The sequence below is a fragment of the Euprymna scolopes genome, chromosome 33 (genome assembly GCF_053919585.1).
Source record: "Euprymna scolopes isolate OS-2025 chromosome 33, ASM5391958v1, whole genome shotgun sequence".
In the NCBI taxonomy this organism is placed as follows: domain Eukaryota; kingdom Metazoa; phylum Mollusca; class Cephalopoda; order Sepiida; family Sepiolidae; genus Euprymna; species Euprymna scolopes.
In genome coordinates, this window is record NC_136514.1 from 75,008,145 (window position 1) to 75,026,553 (window position 18,409).

An 18,409-nucleotide genomic window follows, 5' to 3' on the forward strand; every position below is an offset into this window, starting at 1 on the left:
ATCTTTAAAATGATTTTCTTAATAAAAATAAAACTACTGGATCAATTTATGTGATTTTTGGAATATACGATTTATGTTTCTGCTTGGATATGTAGATCATACAGATTTTTCTTTATTTTCGTTTTTATTCTGAACAAGAATCATCATCATCACCCCCCCCCCAAAAAAAAAGTAGAATCTCATTTGGTAGGGGTAATTTAGCTGAGGGTGTTAATCTCCAATATTGTTGCTTTTTCAGAGAGAAAGTGAAAGGGGGGAGAGCACAGAGAGCTACACATCCATAATTTTAATGGAAAAAAAATATCCATCCGATTTAGGAAGAAAATCAGAAAAAAATGTTAATTCTTATGGATTAGAAAACTTTATTTTTACATCACGAGGAAGAAATTAAATTGCACATTTTTCTTCTTTTTTTTGCAGTCAAAGTTTGTGATGTTTTGAAAAACTGTTTTGGTTTATCTAATCTAATGAAATGAACTGATGAGTTTTGAAAATTAAAATCAGATAAAACTATGATTGTTGTCCAGAATTCCTCCTATATTAAAAAACAAAAATAATGAAAAATCTGTATGATGTACATACGCATGATGAAAGGAAAATATATTCCAAAAATTGTATAAATTGATCAAGTAGTTTTATTTTTATAAAGAAAACCATTTTTAGAAATTCATGAGAAATTGTAGGCATTATAACAAATTGCGTAAGTTTGAATTATTGACTTATCTCTTTTTTTATATTATATTCCAAATGGTGGACAAAACAGTTGCTCTACTCTTATTTAAAAATTAAATTTTATGAGTAAGAGAGCAGCAACTGTCTCATGTTGCCATCTTGAAAATAATCTCAAGAAACAAGATAACTCAACAATAATTGAAACTTGCAATATTTATGTTGTGAATTCCTATTAAATGCCTAAAATTATTTTCTTATTCAAAAATAAAACTACTTGATCAATTTACGTGATTTTTTTTTTTAAATATAACATTTTCATTACATCATGGGTATGTACATCATAGTTTTTTTTTTTTTAAATATATGAGAAATTGTGGAGAAGAACTGATGAAACTATTTTTAAAGAAAACATTTTAAACAAACATTTTGTTGAATATAAACTTTTTCTCTTTTTTTATCTACAAAATTTGAAGGATAAAAAATATTTTTTTATAAAATAAAGTTTGTATATTGAATTGAAATTTTGTGAGATAATGAAAATCATTGCTGATGTGTTCTGTAATTTTGTTTTGTGTATCATTTTTTTTTTTTTTTTTAATTTTTTGGGTTTGTTCTTCTCTGAACGATGAAGATGAACTAAAACCACCAATTTTTAATTGGCTTCAACTGATTTTGAATGGACCGGTTATTTTTTGGTCAAATATTCCACTGGATTCTGAAATAAAAAACAAAATTATTATTAGTTTATATATATACAAAATAAACAAATAAATAAAATAATAAAGTGATCATTTTCGTTAGAGAGTTGTTGTAAGATATCTTGCTTTTGCTACAAAGACCTCCAATTTTGTAGATTTTTCGTACCTTTTAGGGTGCTTACTTGTGGTAACAATGTGGAAAGATAGAATAAAAAGCACAGTTGGCATGAACCCATTGTAGAGAAGCACTGACACTCGAATCTTGAACCGTTCCGATACAAAAATAATACAAGCATGCAATTTTAGGTGCTGTTAGGATAAACACAATAGCATAAAATGGTGTTTTTTTTTTGTTCAACACAAATCCTTTGTTTTTAATGTCTCTTTCTTCAGTTGGAAGAAAGAAAAAAAGCACCGCTGCTGCGTGAGTAAGCAAATGTTTTTAAACTTAATGTAGAGCTTGTATTAAAATTCAATATTTTATTTTTTTGTGTATTCATAAATCAATAAGCATTTTGTTTAAGTTTTTAATTTCTGCATTCTGATTAAAATGGCTGATAGGTTTAAATTTTACTTTTTAAAGGAAGACAATTTGTCATAATGCTTATGCCTACTAGATACCATCCTCGAGTGTCTAAGGCCTCTCTATACAGGGGTTTGCCAGAACAACCTGCCATAGGGATACTTTTCTCTAGAAGTAAACCCTGACTAAATATTCAAAATCACATAGTATTCACTGCCCAAATAAGATTTCTTCATTATTGCTAACCCACATTAGCTTTTACGAGGAATGGTGCATCTTCTCCAAGTGACGTTACCTCTAGTAATAGCACGAAGCTGGATACTCCACCAGACTAGATAAATTCTTGCCCTGGAATCCAGTAAGACCAAGAGACCAACACGTAAGATATACTACAACATATGAAAATAATTGGGGAGAAGAAAAATGGTTCTCAATTTCTTTACTAACTCCGTGTTTGAAAGATAAAGAACTTTAATGGAACATTCGAATATCTATGTATCTCATATAGAGTTCAAGTGTTAGCCTCAGGTAGTGGGCCCCTTGATCTCTGAGAACTTTGACTGAAGTAAAATAAAATTAAAAAATTCATAAATACGTACACACACACACACACACACATTTATTTCGTTGTTCAATGTAATTATTTTGATAAAAGTTGGGCCTTTTTAGTTTATTTTAATTTTATATATCATATATTTAGAATTTATTGCAGTTTAATTTATTTACTCTATGCATTTTAGAAAAGTTGGTTTAAACAGTCCAACTTCATTTTATTATTTTATTCTGCGTATTAACTTTATTTGTATTTTATTTAAGTTCGCAAAATAAATCTTTCTTCGCTGTATTTCTGCTAAATGCATAGATTTTAAAACAGATAAAATTTATTCCAAGTACTTGGAATATATTGTTTATTCATTAAAGCTATTCATGTAGAGTTAGTGTTAATCCGGTTTTTGTTTTGCTTTTTCTCTAACTCTATAACCTCGCTTTTCTTTTCTGATGAGAAGCATTAAACTTTGAAATATTATGGTCTAAAGAGTTTTGTTTATAATTCACATTTTACTTATTCATTTGATGTTCAAATTAAGTTTAATAAACTTTGAACTGTCATCAATTGTTTCTTAGGTTAATGTAGTTTGCTTGAAGCATTATCTAGCATGGATGCCAAGGACATTTATAGAAGGCAATACAATGCACAAGTTTGAATTTAATTTCTTTAATCACTGTGTTCTACAACCTGAAGTCCTAACTTATATTCCTGGTGAACCAAGTGCAAAAGAGATCCAGACAATTGCACTTAAGGGAACAACAAGGATACTAAAAAGAGCTCTTGGTTGATTTCAATAAAAAGCAGGATAATGTTGGCAGCTGGTTTGGCTGCCCAATACTCAACGTTACAATCTTCAAAGGAAGAAAATTAAAAAAAAGAAAAATGATAACTTAGAAATTGTCAATATGCTAATACAAAAAATACCAACTTTATAAGTGCATGTTGAGTATTTTTCAAGTTTTAGCAAGACATAACATACACAATACAATGACTTACCAATAGTCATTATTCTTTTGGCTCTTTTTTAACATCATCGGTTGCAGAATTCTGTGCAGCTGTATCATTTGCCGGAACTTCAATCTTTACAGTTGTGCCATTAGCATCATCCAACTATAAAAAAAAAACAAAAAAAAAAACACTGGCGTTAACATTGACAGAATTAACAAAAAGTGACAAAGCTCTCCAAGGAAGAGGAGGTATTGGTTGTTTTACAACATATCAACCCTTTTAGAGTTATTTAATGCTGAATCCAGGCATTTTGGAAAACCCTTTATAATGCTTCAAATATTTATTCTCGGTTTCATGGGATTTTGGTTGGGTCGTAGAGAAAAATTGTTTTTTAATGACTTTACAGAATATAATCGAGTTTTACAAAGGGTATGGGGAGAAAAAAAACTAACATCAATGTTTTGTGCATTTTAGATCAAGGAGCCAGTATCTTCAGATAGCCTGATTTATTAGCACGAAAAACGGGAGAAGACAAATTTATCTATGATCACAGCAACGTTACTAAGCAATACTATGCTTTTTAAGTTTAGTGTAGAAATAGAATGGAGATCGGGTTACTTCTGTAAAAAAAAGTTTAAACATTTGAATATAGAATGCACCAGCAAGTCCTGGGAACATATACCAGAGAGATGTTAATTTTCTCAATTAAAATAACGTTAATAAGATATCAGTGACCCCCCCCTTCCTTGTACACTGCCATTTCCTTTCCGGACACCTGATCCCTTGATCCATCATTTCATCAAAATACGAAGACGATGGGCTCTTATGTCTTACACAACAATCTATCAGTCTGTACAATTGTCTATAAACTGATATCATCAAAAATTAGATAAGCTGTTTTAAATTTCCTCTTTTGACAAAATTGCCAATCGAAATGCAGACGGGGTTTCCTTTACAATAGAGGATAGAACTGAAGCAGTATACTTAATATGTACAATACGTGCGTACTAAACTAAACCACCTTTGTTAACTATATATAATCGCCTGTACTGAATCCTCATCAGCTCACAACTTTCTGTATCCTCAGACTCTTAATTTCTCAAATCTTATATCACCAAGACATCCTTCTGAATAGATACAAGAATTCTTCTGAGCAGCATAACATCCAGTGATCATATATCTAATCCTCATGAAATTGCTTATATCACTCTGAATATTACCTTAAATTTTCTTTCTATCCCTAAGCTAAGTAGAACACCTCATAATACTCTATTCAACTACTTTTAAAATTAGATACACCCAGTTGCAATATTAGAAGTGCTTCGTCCCTGACCTAGACTACGGACTTGTACAACAAACCATGAAACTATTGTACCTAAAATTCCTCTCAAAACTGAAAAATACTGCTGGTTGTATACTAAGTACCCCTTATAGATACTTTACCTCCAAGATGACTGCATTGTCTGTTTTGCATGACAAACCCTTTTATTTTTTACTTAAATTCTCTCTCTCCTGATCACTAACAAATCAAACTGCTCTATTTCTCAAGTTACCACTAAACCTAATCCGTTTCACGTAACTTAGAGGGGTCCTTGCTCTCCGCCCTTGACCCTAACAGACTCGTAAATCGATACCCATTAACAACCAAAATTTCCTAGGCATGCTCCTGATTAAAACTCCTAACCCATAACCAAGCTTCTAAGTAAATACTTACTAGCCATAGTCCTATACATTGACTTAAAGTAATCTATAATGAACAGCAACCATTAATATCTCTTTATTAAGAGATAGTATTGCAATAATCATTTCACAAACTAAACCGGTACTCACTGAAATAAAAACCTCCGGATATTAAGAGAAAGGCGAAGGCATTCTCCTTCGTTGTAGTCTAAAGGCAACTTACTCAAATTGTCCAAAATTCCATGCATTCGTATACAATACTACTTATCCATCCATCTATATTTAACTATATTTACAACATATGCAATAACCTATATCTATCGGGTATAACTGTACTCCATATCAAATGTTCTCTTGTATCTATACTGAGCATATCTTATCTTTCAGTCTTACTAAATATTCAGTTTGGGCACCAAATCAGAATTTCTAATAACAAGTAAATCATACCCTTACACTTTATCCTAATCCTAAACCTACTAAACCATATCTAATCATCCATTCCTAAACTTACAAAACTATATCTAACCATACATTAACTCGTCTCTCTCAATCCAATACTGTAGCAAATTTAGCTGCTTCCACTGCACGAATTTTTACCTATACCCTCTCCCAGTAACAATGGAAATGGAAGCATAGTAATGCCCTTTTTTAACCAGGTTACCTACTAAAACCAGCCCATATATCTATTTACCAAATTACACATGACTCAAAACTTACTGTTTTACCCGTACTATATTGCACTCGCATCTCATGCCCTGCTATCATCTAAAATATAGTTTGGGCACAACTCGTAGTTCAATTCTTAACACCTACTCACACTCTAATATTATACTAGACCCAAGCTCACATGAATAATAAAAAAAAAATAATAAAAAAATAAAAGGAAAAAATAAAAAATATATATATACAAAAGAGAAAGCCTCAAACCACATTATCTCCTCCTAACAAGCCTCCTTACAATCATAGTTGCTTACACTGCATGAGCTCTACTCAACCCCTTTATCCAGTAACAATGAAATAACAATGTCCCTAATCCACTTTGAGGAGTGTAACTATTTAGCAGATATAACCTCTACAAACTAACCCAATAACATTAACTAACCACGCGGGGTTTCAGAAATACCTGGATTAGAACCCAGGCGCGGAGCAAACCCTCTCAGTGGTGACGGACCCAGTAAATCTTTCCAGATCATCCGTCTAGGAGAAGGAAAACTCTGAAACTAAACCAAAGAGGAGGGAGGCCTCTTCAGTCTTGGATGACAACCTTCCTAGAGCTGGTGACTCAAACAAATTACCGGTTTGCAAACCTAAAATGCTTAAGGAGTAGATAGGTCCTGCCTATCGCCCGGCTTTCATACTCCTTCTTTGCCTATTAGTAAGGCGCAGAGATACTATCACAGTGATTCGACAGAAACACCCAGTGGTAGATCTTGTTTCTTGTCTAGGGCAATGAACGCCGTTTCCCCACTCCCGACACACCCCACCCCTAAAGCTGGGCACTTGAGAATGCTTGAGTACCACATATGCCTGAGCAATTAGATTGGGTTGACCTTCCTCTGATGGGTTGAGGGTACCGGATTGACAGTTACTGGCTGCTGTTTCCGACTGGTAGTACAGGAGCCCTAACTCTTTGGTAGAGCTTAGAGCAGCTGCTCCATCAACAGTTGAATAATATCGGGATGTTTGCAGTGCCATGGCGCGCATGGAAAGGGACCCTGCACTCATCCCCGGTGGGCTTTCCTGAGGCCACAGTCCTAGTTGATGGAGGGTCAGCTGATGGTCTACTTGTGATGCATGTGTGATATTCTGCATAACCTCCTGTTCGGCTTCCCCTAACCCAACTGAAACTCGTTAAAAAACATGATGACAACAATACAATCTAAAAATAAGCTTAAACCAGGCTTAGGGTCAAACAAATCCAACTTGCCTCCTCCCTTGAGGCTTGCATTCACAAATATCCGTGGGCTTAGAACTAATTTAGCTGATGTTGAAGCATTTCTCCTAACAAATACCCCGGATATCTTAGCACTAAGTGAGACTAACCTACACTCCTCCATCCCCTCTAACTACTTTAACATGCCTGGATATCTCCCACTCTGCCGTAAGGACTCTGACAGACATATGCACGGACTTGGAGTTTACATTCGTAATACCCTTCCCTTGACTAGAGAAACAAACCTGGAAACGGATGATCAAGCCTTTATGTGCTTTAGACTAAACATGCAACATAACATTAGCTACTTTTACTTTCTATACCGCTCTCCCTCGACCCAAGGCTGCACCATAATAAACAAAGTATCTGACAGCATAGACACAGCACTCTCCTTCGACACTAGCGCCCAAGTACATGTATTTGGCGACTTTAATGTCCATCACAAAACTGGCTTGGATTCTCTACTTACACAGATGCAGCAGGCAGCGCAACTCATAGCTTCTCTGTATCTCACTCCCTATCGCAAATTGTTACTTTTCCAACCCGCTTCCCTGATCAGGAAGAACAACACGCATCACTATTAGATCTGTTTTTGACCACAGTTCCTGATGATTGTGTAACGAAAGCCGACAACCCACTTGGGAACGCTGATCATGCGGTGATAATGGTTGAAATCGCCCTAAACTCTAGACCCAAAACTGAAGAGCCAGTGCTCAAAACAACGAGATATTATAAAAAGGCTGACTGGGAAGCTATCAGAGATCTTATCAGAGTCGCCCCATGGGGAAATATTTTTTCTCTTCCTGCTGAACAGTGCGCAACCGAGACCACTGAATGGTTCAAAACTGCAATCGAAGCGCATGTTCCCATGCGGAAATTCTATAGCAAGCCCCACTCTCCCCAATGGTTTACTTCGACATGCGCAACTGCCATTGCTCAAAGGCAGCATGCATTCCGCAGGTTTAACCGACATAAGTCCAGTTAAAACAGACAGAAGTACATAGAAGCTAGAAGTAACGTTAAGAAAGAAATAGCGACAGCTAAGAGGGAATCTACGGAAACCACTAAAAAACGCATCGAAGCACAAAAACTAGGAACTCGTGACTTCTGGAAAATCTACAACAGTGTAGTAAATAATGGGCAATCAACAATTCCCCCACTAACCAACAATCACGAGGTTCTTTGTTCAGCAACCGAGAAGGCTAACATGCTTGCCAGTCGGTTTGCCTCAAACTCCACACTGGAACCTCTAAACCACCCCCTATCTCAATTTCCTATGCGGACAGACGTCACGCTAGACGATCTGATAATCACCCCTGCTCAGGTGCATGCTATCATAAAAAACCTTGACACTTCAAAAGCATGTGGACCCGACCTCATCCCAGCTGTGCTATTAAAAAAGTGCTCAGCCGAAGTAGCTCCAGTTCTCTCCAAACTCTACAACAAATGCCTTAATGAATCTTGCTTTCCGAGCTGTTGGAAAACTGCTTCTGTAGTACCAGTATTCAAGAATTCTGCCGAAAGAACTGACCCATTAAATTATCGCCCTATAAGCCTCCTCCCACTTTTTGCCAAAATATTTGAGACCTTAATTAACCATGCTCTAGTCCAGCACCTTACAGATGCTAAACTTCTGACCGACCATCAATATGGATTTAGACAAGCCCGTTCCACGGCAGACATCCTCACTGTAATCTCTGAACGTATATACCATTCACTGGACAAAGCGGGAGAGGGCAGAGCGGTAGCTCTAGATATATCTAAGGCTTTTGACAGGGTATGGCATGAGGGTCTCCTCAGGAAGATTAGATCTTACGGTATCACTGGTAGAATACTTAACATAATTAAATCCTTCTTAGATAAGAGAAAAATCCAGGTTGTCCTCGACAGTCGTACATCTAAACAATATGATATAAATGCGGGAGTGCCCCAGGGATCTATCCTTGGACCTCTGCTGTTCCTGATATTCATAAATGACCTCCCCGACAAAATTGCCTCTGAGATGGGTATATATGCTGATGACACCACACTCTATAGCAGGCACGACAGGAAAACAAATGAACATATATCTAAAGTAATGGCAGAAACACTAGAGGATGACCTCCAATCAGTAGTGGAATGGGGACAAAAATGGATGGTAACGTTCAATGCCACCAAGACAAAACTGGTTTTATTCAATAATTACAAGAAACCTTCTCTACCACCTATAGCAATGGCCAACGACTCTTTATCTGAGAGTACGTCTCTCAAGCTCCTTGGCCTAACGTTCACAGGAAACATGAGTTGGAACAATTACATCGAGGGCATTGCCAGGGCCGCTGCAAGGAAGGTGGGCTCTCTCTACCGTGCTAGAAAACTTCTAACACCCGAAAGTATCCTGTACCTCTATAAGGCCACTATTCGCCCATGTATGGAGTATTGCTGTCATATTTGGGCCGATGCATCGGCTACTAGTCTCTCGCTCCTTGACAGGGTTCAAAAGAGAGTCGCAAATCTGATAGGCCCTAAACTGGCATCTAAACTTCAGCCTCTGTCCCATCGTCGAAACGTTGCATTCCTCTGCCTGTTCTACAAGTATTATAATGGTGAATGCTCTGAAGAACTGCAAGGACTTGTGCCCCCACGACGTGCACACCCTCAACAGACCTGACAAGCTGCAAAATCCCACCCCCACACTGTAGAGATCCCTAGATGTAAAAGATCTTTCTACTCCAGTAGTTTCTTCCCCAGAACTGCTAGACTTTGGAATTCCATTCCAGGTCACTGCTTCCCCAACTGTACTGACATGCATAAGTTCAAGTGCAACGTGAACCAACATCTCGCTGCCCTAATCCCTACATAGTACCCCAGTAGATGTTTCCCCTGATAGTAGCCCCCTACACCAAAGTGGCAATGTGCCTTGTTTGGGGTGAAAATGTAATAAAAAAAAAAGAGTTGCAAGTATGTCATACAGCATCCACTATAACTATAGAATTCCTACAACTTTGTATGTAGAAAACAGAGCTATTATAGCTGACAGTGATATGGGACAAAAAGCCTTACAAGTTAGTGACCCATTGGTGATGCTGGGTTAAATCAACACCACTGAGAGTAGACCAGTGAACATGACAGCGTAACGTCACTTCCTGATCAACTTGTAGGTATAGAAAGTTTCTGGAGTTCAACCACGTGGTCATGCTAACAGGCATAAAAAATATGACTGGATAATGTCCATGTATGTTCTTCCAAAGAGAAAACAACAAGTCTCCATTTGGATAATTATATAATTGCACATTGGGTTAATTTTAATCTAACAAAATATAGTAAGTGAACTCGTTTTTGAACTTTTATTTCTATCGGAGAAAGTAGAATATTTCATTTTATTTATTTTTTTTATTGCAAAACAAACAATTTTTATATAATATTTTTCAGTCCGTTCTTTTAATAATGAATAAAACTTTTCATTGAGTATTTCCAAATATTTTAAAGTCAGCATTTTTCACAATTTTTTTTTTCTTTTTTTTTTTCTAACGATCGATGAATTTTCAATATTTTAGCACCGGGCGTAATTTATTTCTTTGAAATATATTTAAAATTTCAAGATTTTGTTTTTATAACATTTTAACTGTAAATTTACATGACTGAAACGGGAAATGAAATAGGAAATTGTTACTCTCGAGGTATACAAACAACACAAATTAATTAAAAATTCAGGATTTGTTTTACTATACATATAGATTAAAAAATTGTCAAAAAACAAATACATAGTGTAGCATCAAAACAGATACTACACTGTGATCTTGTTCTGAAGGCCAAAAGATATGTGTTTAATGTTTCTTTAATTGTTTGTTCCCTAAATTCATAATTCAGTTTTATCAGTATTAAATTGTATAAATTGTATAATGCTTTAAAATTACTTAATTTTACATAGATAATATTTTTTATATTGAATAAAGTTCAGTTTCAGTATTAATCGAACTGTTTTCCTTTTTCTTTTTCAAAATGTTTTATTGCTCTTTTTCAAATGGCCCTCATATAGTACTGAGTCTGCAGGCATTTTTCAGTTAACAGACCTTCTATATCTCGGTGGTCGTGGTTAAATACAGGGTATCCCAATAAAATGTATACACTCCTTAAATGACCATAAAACCAACATTTATTATAAAGAAGTTTCATACACCAAAATATTGTGAACAAATACAGAAAGTAGATAATTATCAAAAGTGTTTAAATTATTGGCCATTGTGGTCCATGAAGAACTGACAACGCTCACTGATTGAATCAAAAATGTTCCTAATCAGTTCAATTAGTATGTTAACACATTTTGCAATGGTTGCTTTCAACTCATTCATTGTAGCTCATTTAGTGGTGTGAATCCTGTGTTTAACATGCCCTTCCCTCCCCGCTCCAAAGAAAGAGAAAAATCAGGGGGGGTCTGGTGAGCATGGACAGTACTCAGTACTTCCTCCTCATCCTAACTATCTGTTTCACAGGTGACTATAAAGATATGCTTTTACGTCATGATGATAGTGGGGAAGTGCTCCATCCTGCTGGAAGTGCCATTCGTTATTCGTAAGCATCTCTTGGGAATGTGGCATAGCATATTGAGATAATTTAAAGAGTGTATACATTTTATTGGGATACCCTGTAGAGCTGAGAGGGAAAAGATAACGAAATACCAAGGTATTATGTACATGAAACTGAAATCTTACAAAGATCTCCGTCGTTGAAGTAATTATAAGAGCAACCAGACTGATGAAAAGGAATTTCAAAAACTGCCTAGCAGATATATCCAGTGAACCAAGTGCAAGAGAGATACAAACAATTGCACTTAAAAGGACAGAATCTTAAAAAGATCTTGGAATTCATTATTAAGATGACTATTATTTATTCATTGCGGACTATTATCCTCATCTTTTTTTTTTTTTAGTTGTCTCACGACTGAGGATGCAGATAGGAGATTTGGTGCTCCTATCGCGATTACCACCTGACGAAGGCTAGAGGAATAGTTGGCCGAAACACTGTGAAACAATAACTAAAAAAAAAAAAAAAAAGATGAAAATAATAGTCCACAATAAATAAAGGACTGGAAGGGTCGTCAAGTTTGTGAGCGCAAATAATAAAAAATCATAACTCATGGATGTGAATCTGTGTGTATACTTACAATTTTACGTCCATCTTTAAAGATGGATAGTTCGTGCTCCGTTTGACAATGCTGCACCAAATTCCAAGCAGAGAAGAAAGTCATGTTGCAAGTGGCACAGTTTAGCATCAAGGCTTCTTGTTCCGTTTCTAAAGATGAAAAAAAAAAAAAAGAAAAAAGAAAAACAAAAGATTAGATGGTAATTTCATACCAGTTTTTAAGAGCATCTTCTATAATGTGTCAACACAGCGACCAAGAAAGAAAATGGCCGCAATGTGTCCAACAAGTTTTGTAATCAATGTTTATCATAATGATTTTATGCAGATTGAAGAAATAACAATATTCCAACTTGTCATGAAACTGGCTGACAATTTTAAAATGATTCAATGAATTGCTTAGCATCAGTTGATTCTTGGAAGTGCATAATCTGTAATTTACCATTATTCAGAGTCAGATGGATTTTATCGTTCAATATGAAAAACTTTTTTTTTTCAGCAAAACAAACCTTCCTTACAAACAATTATCTTTACAAGTAACAATTTCTTAGTTTTTACATAAACTCAGCAGCCATTTTCTTTCTAGGGTGTTGTGTTTACAAATTACCGAATCCTCTACAATATAGAACACATGCTTATCTCTAGTGTAATGTGTTCTTTTTCTGTATTAATAGCTATTGCATTGTGTGCATAACTAACGGATGTAGTTCAGTATATATTCAGGTTCTTGTCCAAGATTCACTGTATATTAAAAAATATTAATAAAACATCTGTATGAGGTAGGTATCTGTGACAAAATGAATATAATCTTCCAAAAATCGCGTGAATTGATCAGGTAGTTTCATTTTTATAAAATCATCTTAAACCAAATAATGAGAATTTATAAGCATTACAACATAAATCTCATAGTTTGAATTGTTAAATTATCTCCCTTTATCAAAATTATTTGCAAAATGATGGACAAGACAGTCACTCCTCGATTATTCAAATTCATAAAAATAAAGCTACTGGATCACAGGATGTACATCACAGATTTTTCATTATTTTTGTTTTTTAATAACAGAAATTCTGGACAAGAACCTATATTCGTATGAATGCAAGCATCAGTTAACCAAAGTGTTGCATCATCATCATATTCAGGTTAACGCCAGTTTTACATGTTGGCATGTGTCTGGTAGCTTTTAGAAGTTGACTTACAAACTAATTATCTCTGGCCAGGTCTTTATTTATCCCGTTTTCGCTCAAATACATTTTTATCATAGCTGAGGCTCAGATGGATGATCTATGTGATACTGAAGCCATTTTCTGATACTTGGCCAACTGGCAGGTGCGAATACGCTATCACTGTTGCATCGTGAAGGTTCAAGCTGCTGCCAATCCTTACGTCTAGACACATTTCCTATTGGTCTTAGATGGTTCAGCCATGTACAAAATGCTTTCTCTTCCATCAATGATTGAGTTTTGCAAACGGAAAGTTGAAGAAAAAAAAAAAAAAAAAAAAAAAAAAAAAAAAAGAAAGAAAGAAAACAGAAAAACAATATCATCAATGTTTGGTGCATTTTAACATTACGTCAGAAATCCTGATTTGCTAGCACCAAGATGAAAAACAGAAGATTGTGGATGTGATTATTACTTACCAGGTTGCGGAGTTTTCTGACACTGGCAGCTGAATCGCAATTTGCATGGCAATTTCTTATGCTGGGCGAGCGTATGTAGATTCGTAAACTCTAGTTTGCAAACACCACATATCAAAATATCTTGATTACCTGCACAAAACAAACGGAACGCCATGTTCATTGCAAATTAAGTTCAACGTATAGATTTGTGTTTTCTTTTACCTGAAAAATGTTTTTCAACATTTCTTGGCTCGAGAAAAGTCAACCAATCCTTGAACCTGTGGCAGGAGAAAGACACATTCTTATTCATTAAAATAATGTGTTTTGCTTTATCACTTACCAAGTATCAAAACAAACAAAAACAAAAAAAGAGAAATGGTGTTTTTCTGTCCCCCCACGCCCCATATTAGAAAACAAAACAAAGAAACTCTTTATAATGTATGTAGCTGTGATGAAACAAAAATAGCATATTCCAAAAATCACATGAATTGATTAAATAGTTTTATTTTTATAAAGAAAATCATTTTTAAGTGATTGATGGAAATTTTTAGCCATTACAACAAAAATCTTACAAGTTTGAATTATGTTGAGTTATCTTCTTTGTTTGAGATTATTTTCAAGATGGCGACATGACAGTTTCTTCTCTCTTACTCATAAAATTTAATTTTTCGTATTTAATAAAACGACATGATTAATTTTCATTGTCACAAGTATGTACATCATACAGATTTTTCCTTATTTATTTTTTAATATAGGGGGAATTCTAGACAAAAACAAAAATTTCTTTATTGTCTTTTTCAGGTTTTGGAGAAATTTCATTTTATTCGTCCTGATTCTAACACGAATTTTAAACAATGTTTTTCTGTTTTTGTTTTTGGAATCCTTTGAAATGAGGTTTCATAATTTGTGTATTCATTCTTTTTGTGGACTGTTATCCTCATCTTCACAGTTGTTGTGTCATTACGTTTCAGCCAACTCATCCTCTGGCCTTCTTTAGGTGATTAACCGCGATGGGAAAGGAATGCTGAGTCTTGTAACTATATCCCCAGTAATTACTGCCTTCCATAGTTGTCGTCTCACTACGTTTCGGCCAACTAATCTTCTGGTCTGCTTTGGTAAAATTGAAACTGCTATCTTCAGGCAATGCTCACCTAGAACCATAGAGACTCAACTGCGCCAAGGGCCGTGATGAAGCAGCAACTATGGAAGGCAGTAATTACTGGAGATACAACTACAAGACTCGACATTCCTATGCCATCACAGTTAATCACTTAAAGAAAGCCAGAGGATGAAGTTTGATGGAACAACAACTATGAAGATGAGGATAAAAATCTGCAAAACAACGAATACACAAACTTTTTTGCTTTTAAGTGTTTCAGTATTGGAAGTTGATAAGTTGTCATCCAATCAGCTTTCTTTGCATATTCGTCTAAAGAGAAGTGTAGGTTTGGAATGAAATATTTATAAGATATGGGAGTTGGCTGTGTAGAGTGCAAAGTTCAAATTCAGTTAATTCCATCACAACTTCCACTTATAGATGTTGGCAACCTTCACATGCTCTCTCCCAATCCTGGAAAAGAAGTGGGGGAAACAAATGCCAACAACAACAAAATCAAACTGGCCAAAAATGTCTTTTTTGCCGTTACATATGAATTTACTTTTTTATAGATTAAAAATAAATGTACCTGTGTACACAGTGATGTTGAAAATTTGGAAAGGATTTTAAATTCTTGATTAGAATGGCTTGAATTACAGTTGAAAAAAGCAGTTGAATAATATAAAATTTTGGTTCAATTTTTAATTTCTGTTACCTGCGCAGATGAAAAGACTTGGTATTAATAAATATCACTGTCTCAGAAACGATCATACATCTAAACTGTTGTTGATGCTGAACTCTTAAAACAGATATAAACAAATGTCATATATTTGTTTCTTTCAAAACTATTTAGATATATATTTATACATGAAAAAGTTTTTTAAAAAGATTTTGATTCACATGGATTGAATCACAGTTGAAAAAGTCAAAATATTATAATTTATTTTTGCTGCTTAATAAAAGACATTAATTTTCGAATTCATCCCTGTCATATCAAAAAACAAAAAGTCTGGTTAAAAAGAAACAGGCAGATAAGATAGGAAGTTTAGTTTAAAAACAGTTTCACTTGAATGAGAAACGATGTGGTTGAAAGTTGTACCATATGGATTCATACGAATTCACATTGAAACATTAGGTTAACTACAATTACCAGCTTTTCATACACTTTATTAATCTCAACACTAACCCTAAGTTTGTGGCAGAAAAACAGGCTCCACATTGTTATATAGTTAATGTTATTTTTCTTTTCTAAAATGTGTATAGCAGCCATGTTAGAATTAGGACCATTGAACAAAATTGTTATCTAGCTTTTTTTTATTTAATCTGAACAGTAATTAAGAATTTTTGATGCTTGTCCAAAAATAACCTTTAGATTCAAATACCAAAAATTTTTCTGTATAATGTACGTACTCATGATGGAAGGAAAATTTCATTGATCAAGTAGTTTTATTTTTAACTAATAAAATCAAATTTCATGAGTAAGCGAAGAGGGAATATCTTACATCTTGAAGGAACAAAGGGAGATTACTCGAGAATTATAAACTTGCAAGGTCAGCCTTGTAATGCCAACGATTTCCTATTGATTGCTAAAATCGCTTAAATATTATTTTCTTTACAAAAATAAGACTACTTGGTCAATTTACATGATTTTTAGAATATGATATTTTTGTTTTGTCACGAGTACATACATCATAAGGATTTTTCTTTTTGTTTTTTAATATATGGAAAATTCTGGACAACAAAAAAACATTTTTTATTGTTCCAATTACTATTCTCATCTGGTTTTCTTTTTTTCATAACGTTTTGCTTAATGTAAAATCCAATCATCTTCACATTCATTTTTTCAAACTTATAAGAAACTGAATCCTTTTTAATCTACAAGATTAGATTGTTCTTGTTTAATCAACTCTAACTGGATGATAGCATTAAATAACTTTTTAAAGTTATTCTTAGTTAATATCGCCTGTAATAAGGATTGAAACTTCAACCTTCAGAAAACGGTCACTTAGAAATTATTGTTAATCGTTTGAAATATGAGTAGCTGACATTCAAAGGCTGGAAGTCTTCGATCGATGAAGTCTTCGATCGATGAGGCCTTCAGCGCATTCTCTGGATCTCCAAGCATCATATCTCAAACCATGTAGGACGTAAGCTTCCTAGACTTGAGGATGGCTCTCACTTCATCGTCGACCAACTGAGCTGATTCACAAGGCAATAGCACCAACACAACTACCGAGATGACGTAAGAAGAGTGGTGATCAACTGAGGACATAACTTGAAATGGTCAAAGCTGAATAGGAAACTGACTGGCCTTCACGTCTTTGATATGCAATGATGGAATTTCGAATGGCTGCAATATCCTGAGGGGTCAGCAGGAGACAGCCTTAGATGGCCTACAAATTCACTTGGAGGTGGCTCAACCCATCCTGCATGAATGCTGTCATGAGAACATGATTATTAATGGCATTTAGCTGTTACGCCACTAGTGGACATGTCAGGTTTTGAGTTCAACATAAAGATTCTCAATTTCAAAAATATGCACCTGAAGAAGGTTGGTGGTTGGGACGATTAACTTGAATTGAGAGGCGAGAGGAGGTGGAACTTTTTTAGGTAAGAGAATCAGTAAAATTTGTGCCTATTATCTTATGCCAAAAATGACTCTTTGAATTGCTTTTGTTTAAAATTGAATTTTCCATTGCTGGTTCTAATGATAAATATTTATCGATTTTAAACTACGAGTTAAACTAAAATTTTACACCCTCTCGCAACTAGTTTTGTATGTTTGTGGAACTATATGCATACATTACATGGGGTTTTACAGAAAAAATAAATAATTAAAAAAAAAAGAACTCTATAGCTAAATGTTCAGAGATTTTGAAAGAATCGGAATCAGGAATTTAAAACAAAATCAATGACTGTATCTGAAGAAGGTGGGGAGGGTGTATTGGAATCGCCTCATCACCAGTCGGTTTAGATGAGAACAGTAGTCTGAACAATCCAAATTATCAATCCTTGTTTCAAAAAGTTCTAAAAACAAAAAAAGGAATTAAAATTCAATGAGAAAATTTTCAATTGTAGAAAGAAAAAAAATCTACATCTAAACTAGAAAAGAAAAAAAGAAAAAGCAGAAAAACATTGCGAGAAAGCTTAATTTCATGAAATTTTATGAAAGAAAAAAGGCTAAAAAATAAAATTGTACATCGAATTTTTTTTTTTTTTTTAAGATGTCTACACATTTTGTTTTTGTACAAGAAAAATTCAGGATAAAAGAAAGGGAAAGAAATGGACAACGAGACAAAAAGCAAAAGCAGAATATGTACTTGTCCAGAAGACCCCCTAAAAAAAAAAGAAAAAAAAAAAAAGAAAAAAAAAAAAGAAAAAAAAAAAAATATTTTATGTATCCATGATGGAACAAAAACAAAAAAATTCCAAATGTTACATAAATGGATCTAGTTTTGTTTTTATAACAATCTCATTTTCAAAGATTTAAAGCAATTAATGAGAAATTGTAGGCTGATCTTGCAAGTTTGAATTATAGTTTAGTTATCTCCCTATTTTTTTCCTTCAAGATGTGC

The 18,409-nt window shown here is 34.4% G+C and overlaps 1 protein-coding gene across 1 annotated transcript in view; it reads right to left on the reverse strand.

Moving 5' to 3' along the window:
- Window positions 1–342: 342 nt before the first annotated feature.
- Window positions 343–18,409, reverse strand: part of LOC145258303 (uncharacterized) — a 70,508-nt gene continuing 52,441 nt past the window's right edge. The window contains exons 5-8 of the mRNA XM_080116350.1: window positions 13,760–13,888; window positions 12,148–12,275; window positions 3,440–3,553; window positions 343–1,387 (exon numbers count right to left, since the gene is read on the reverse strand). Of these exons, the coding sequence (XP_079972476.1) occupies window positions 3,449–3,553; window positions 12,148–12,275; window positions 13,760–13,888 (362 nt within the window). The 3' untranslated portion in view covers window positions 343–1,387; window positions 3,440–3,448. The remainder of the gene's footprint in view (window positions 1,388–3,439; window positions 3,554–12,147; window positions 12,276–13,759; window positions 13,889–18,409) is intronic.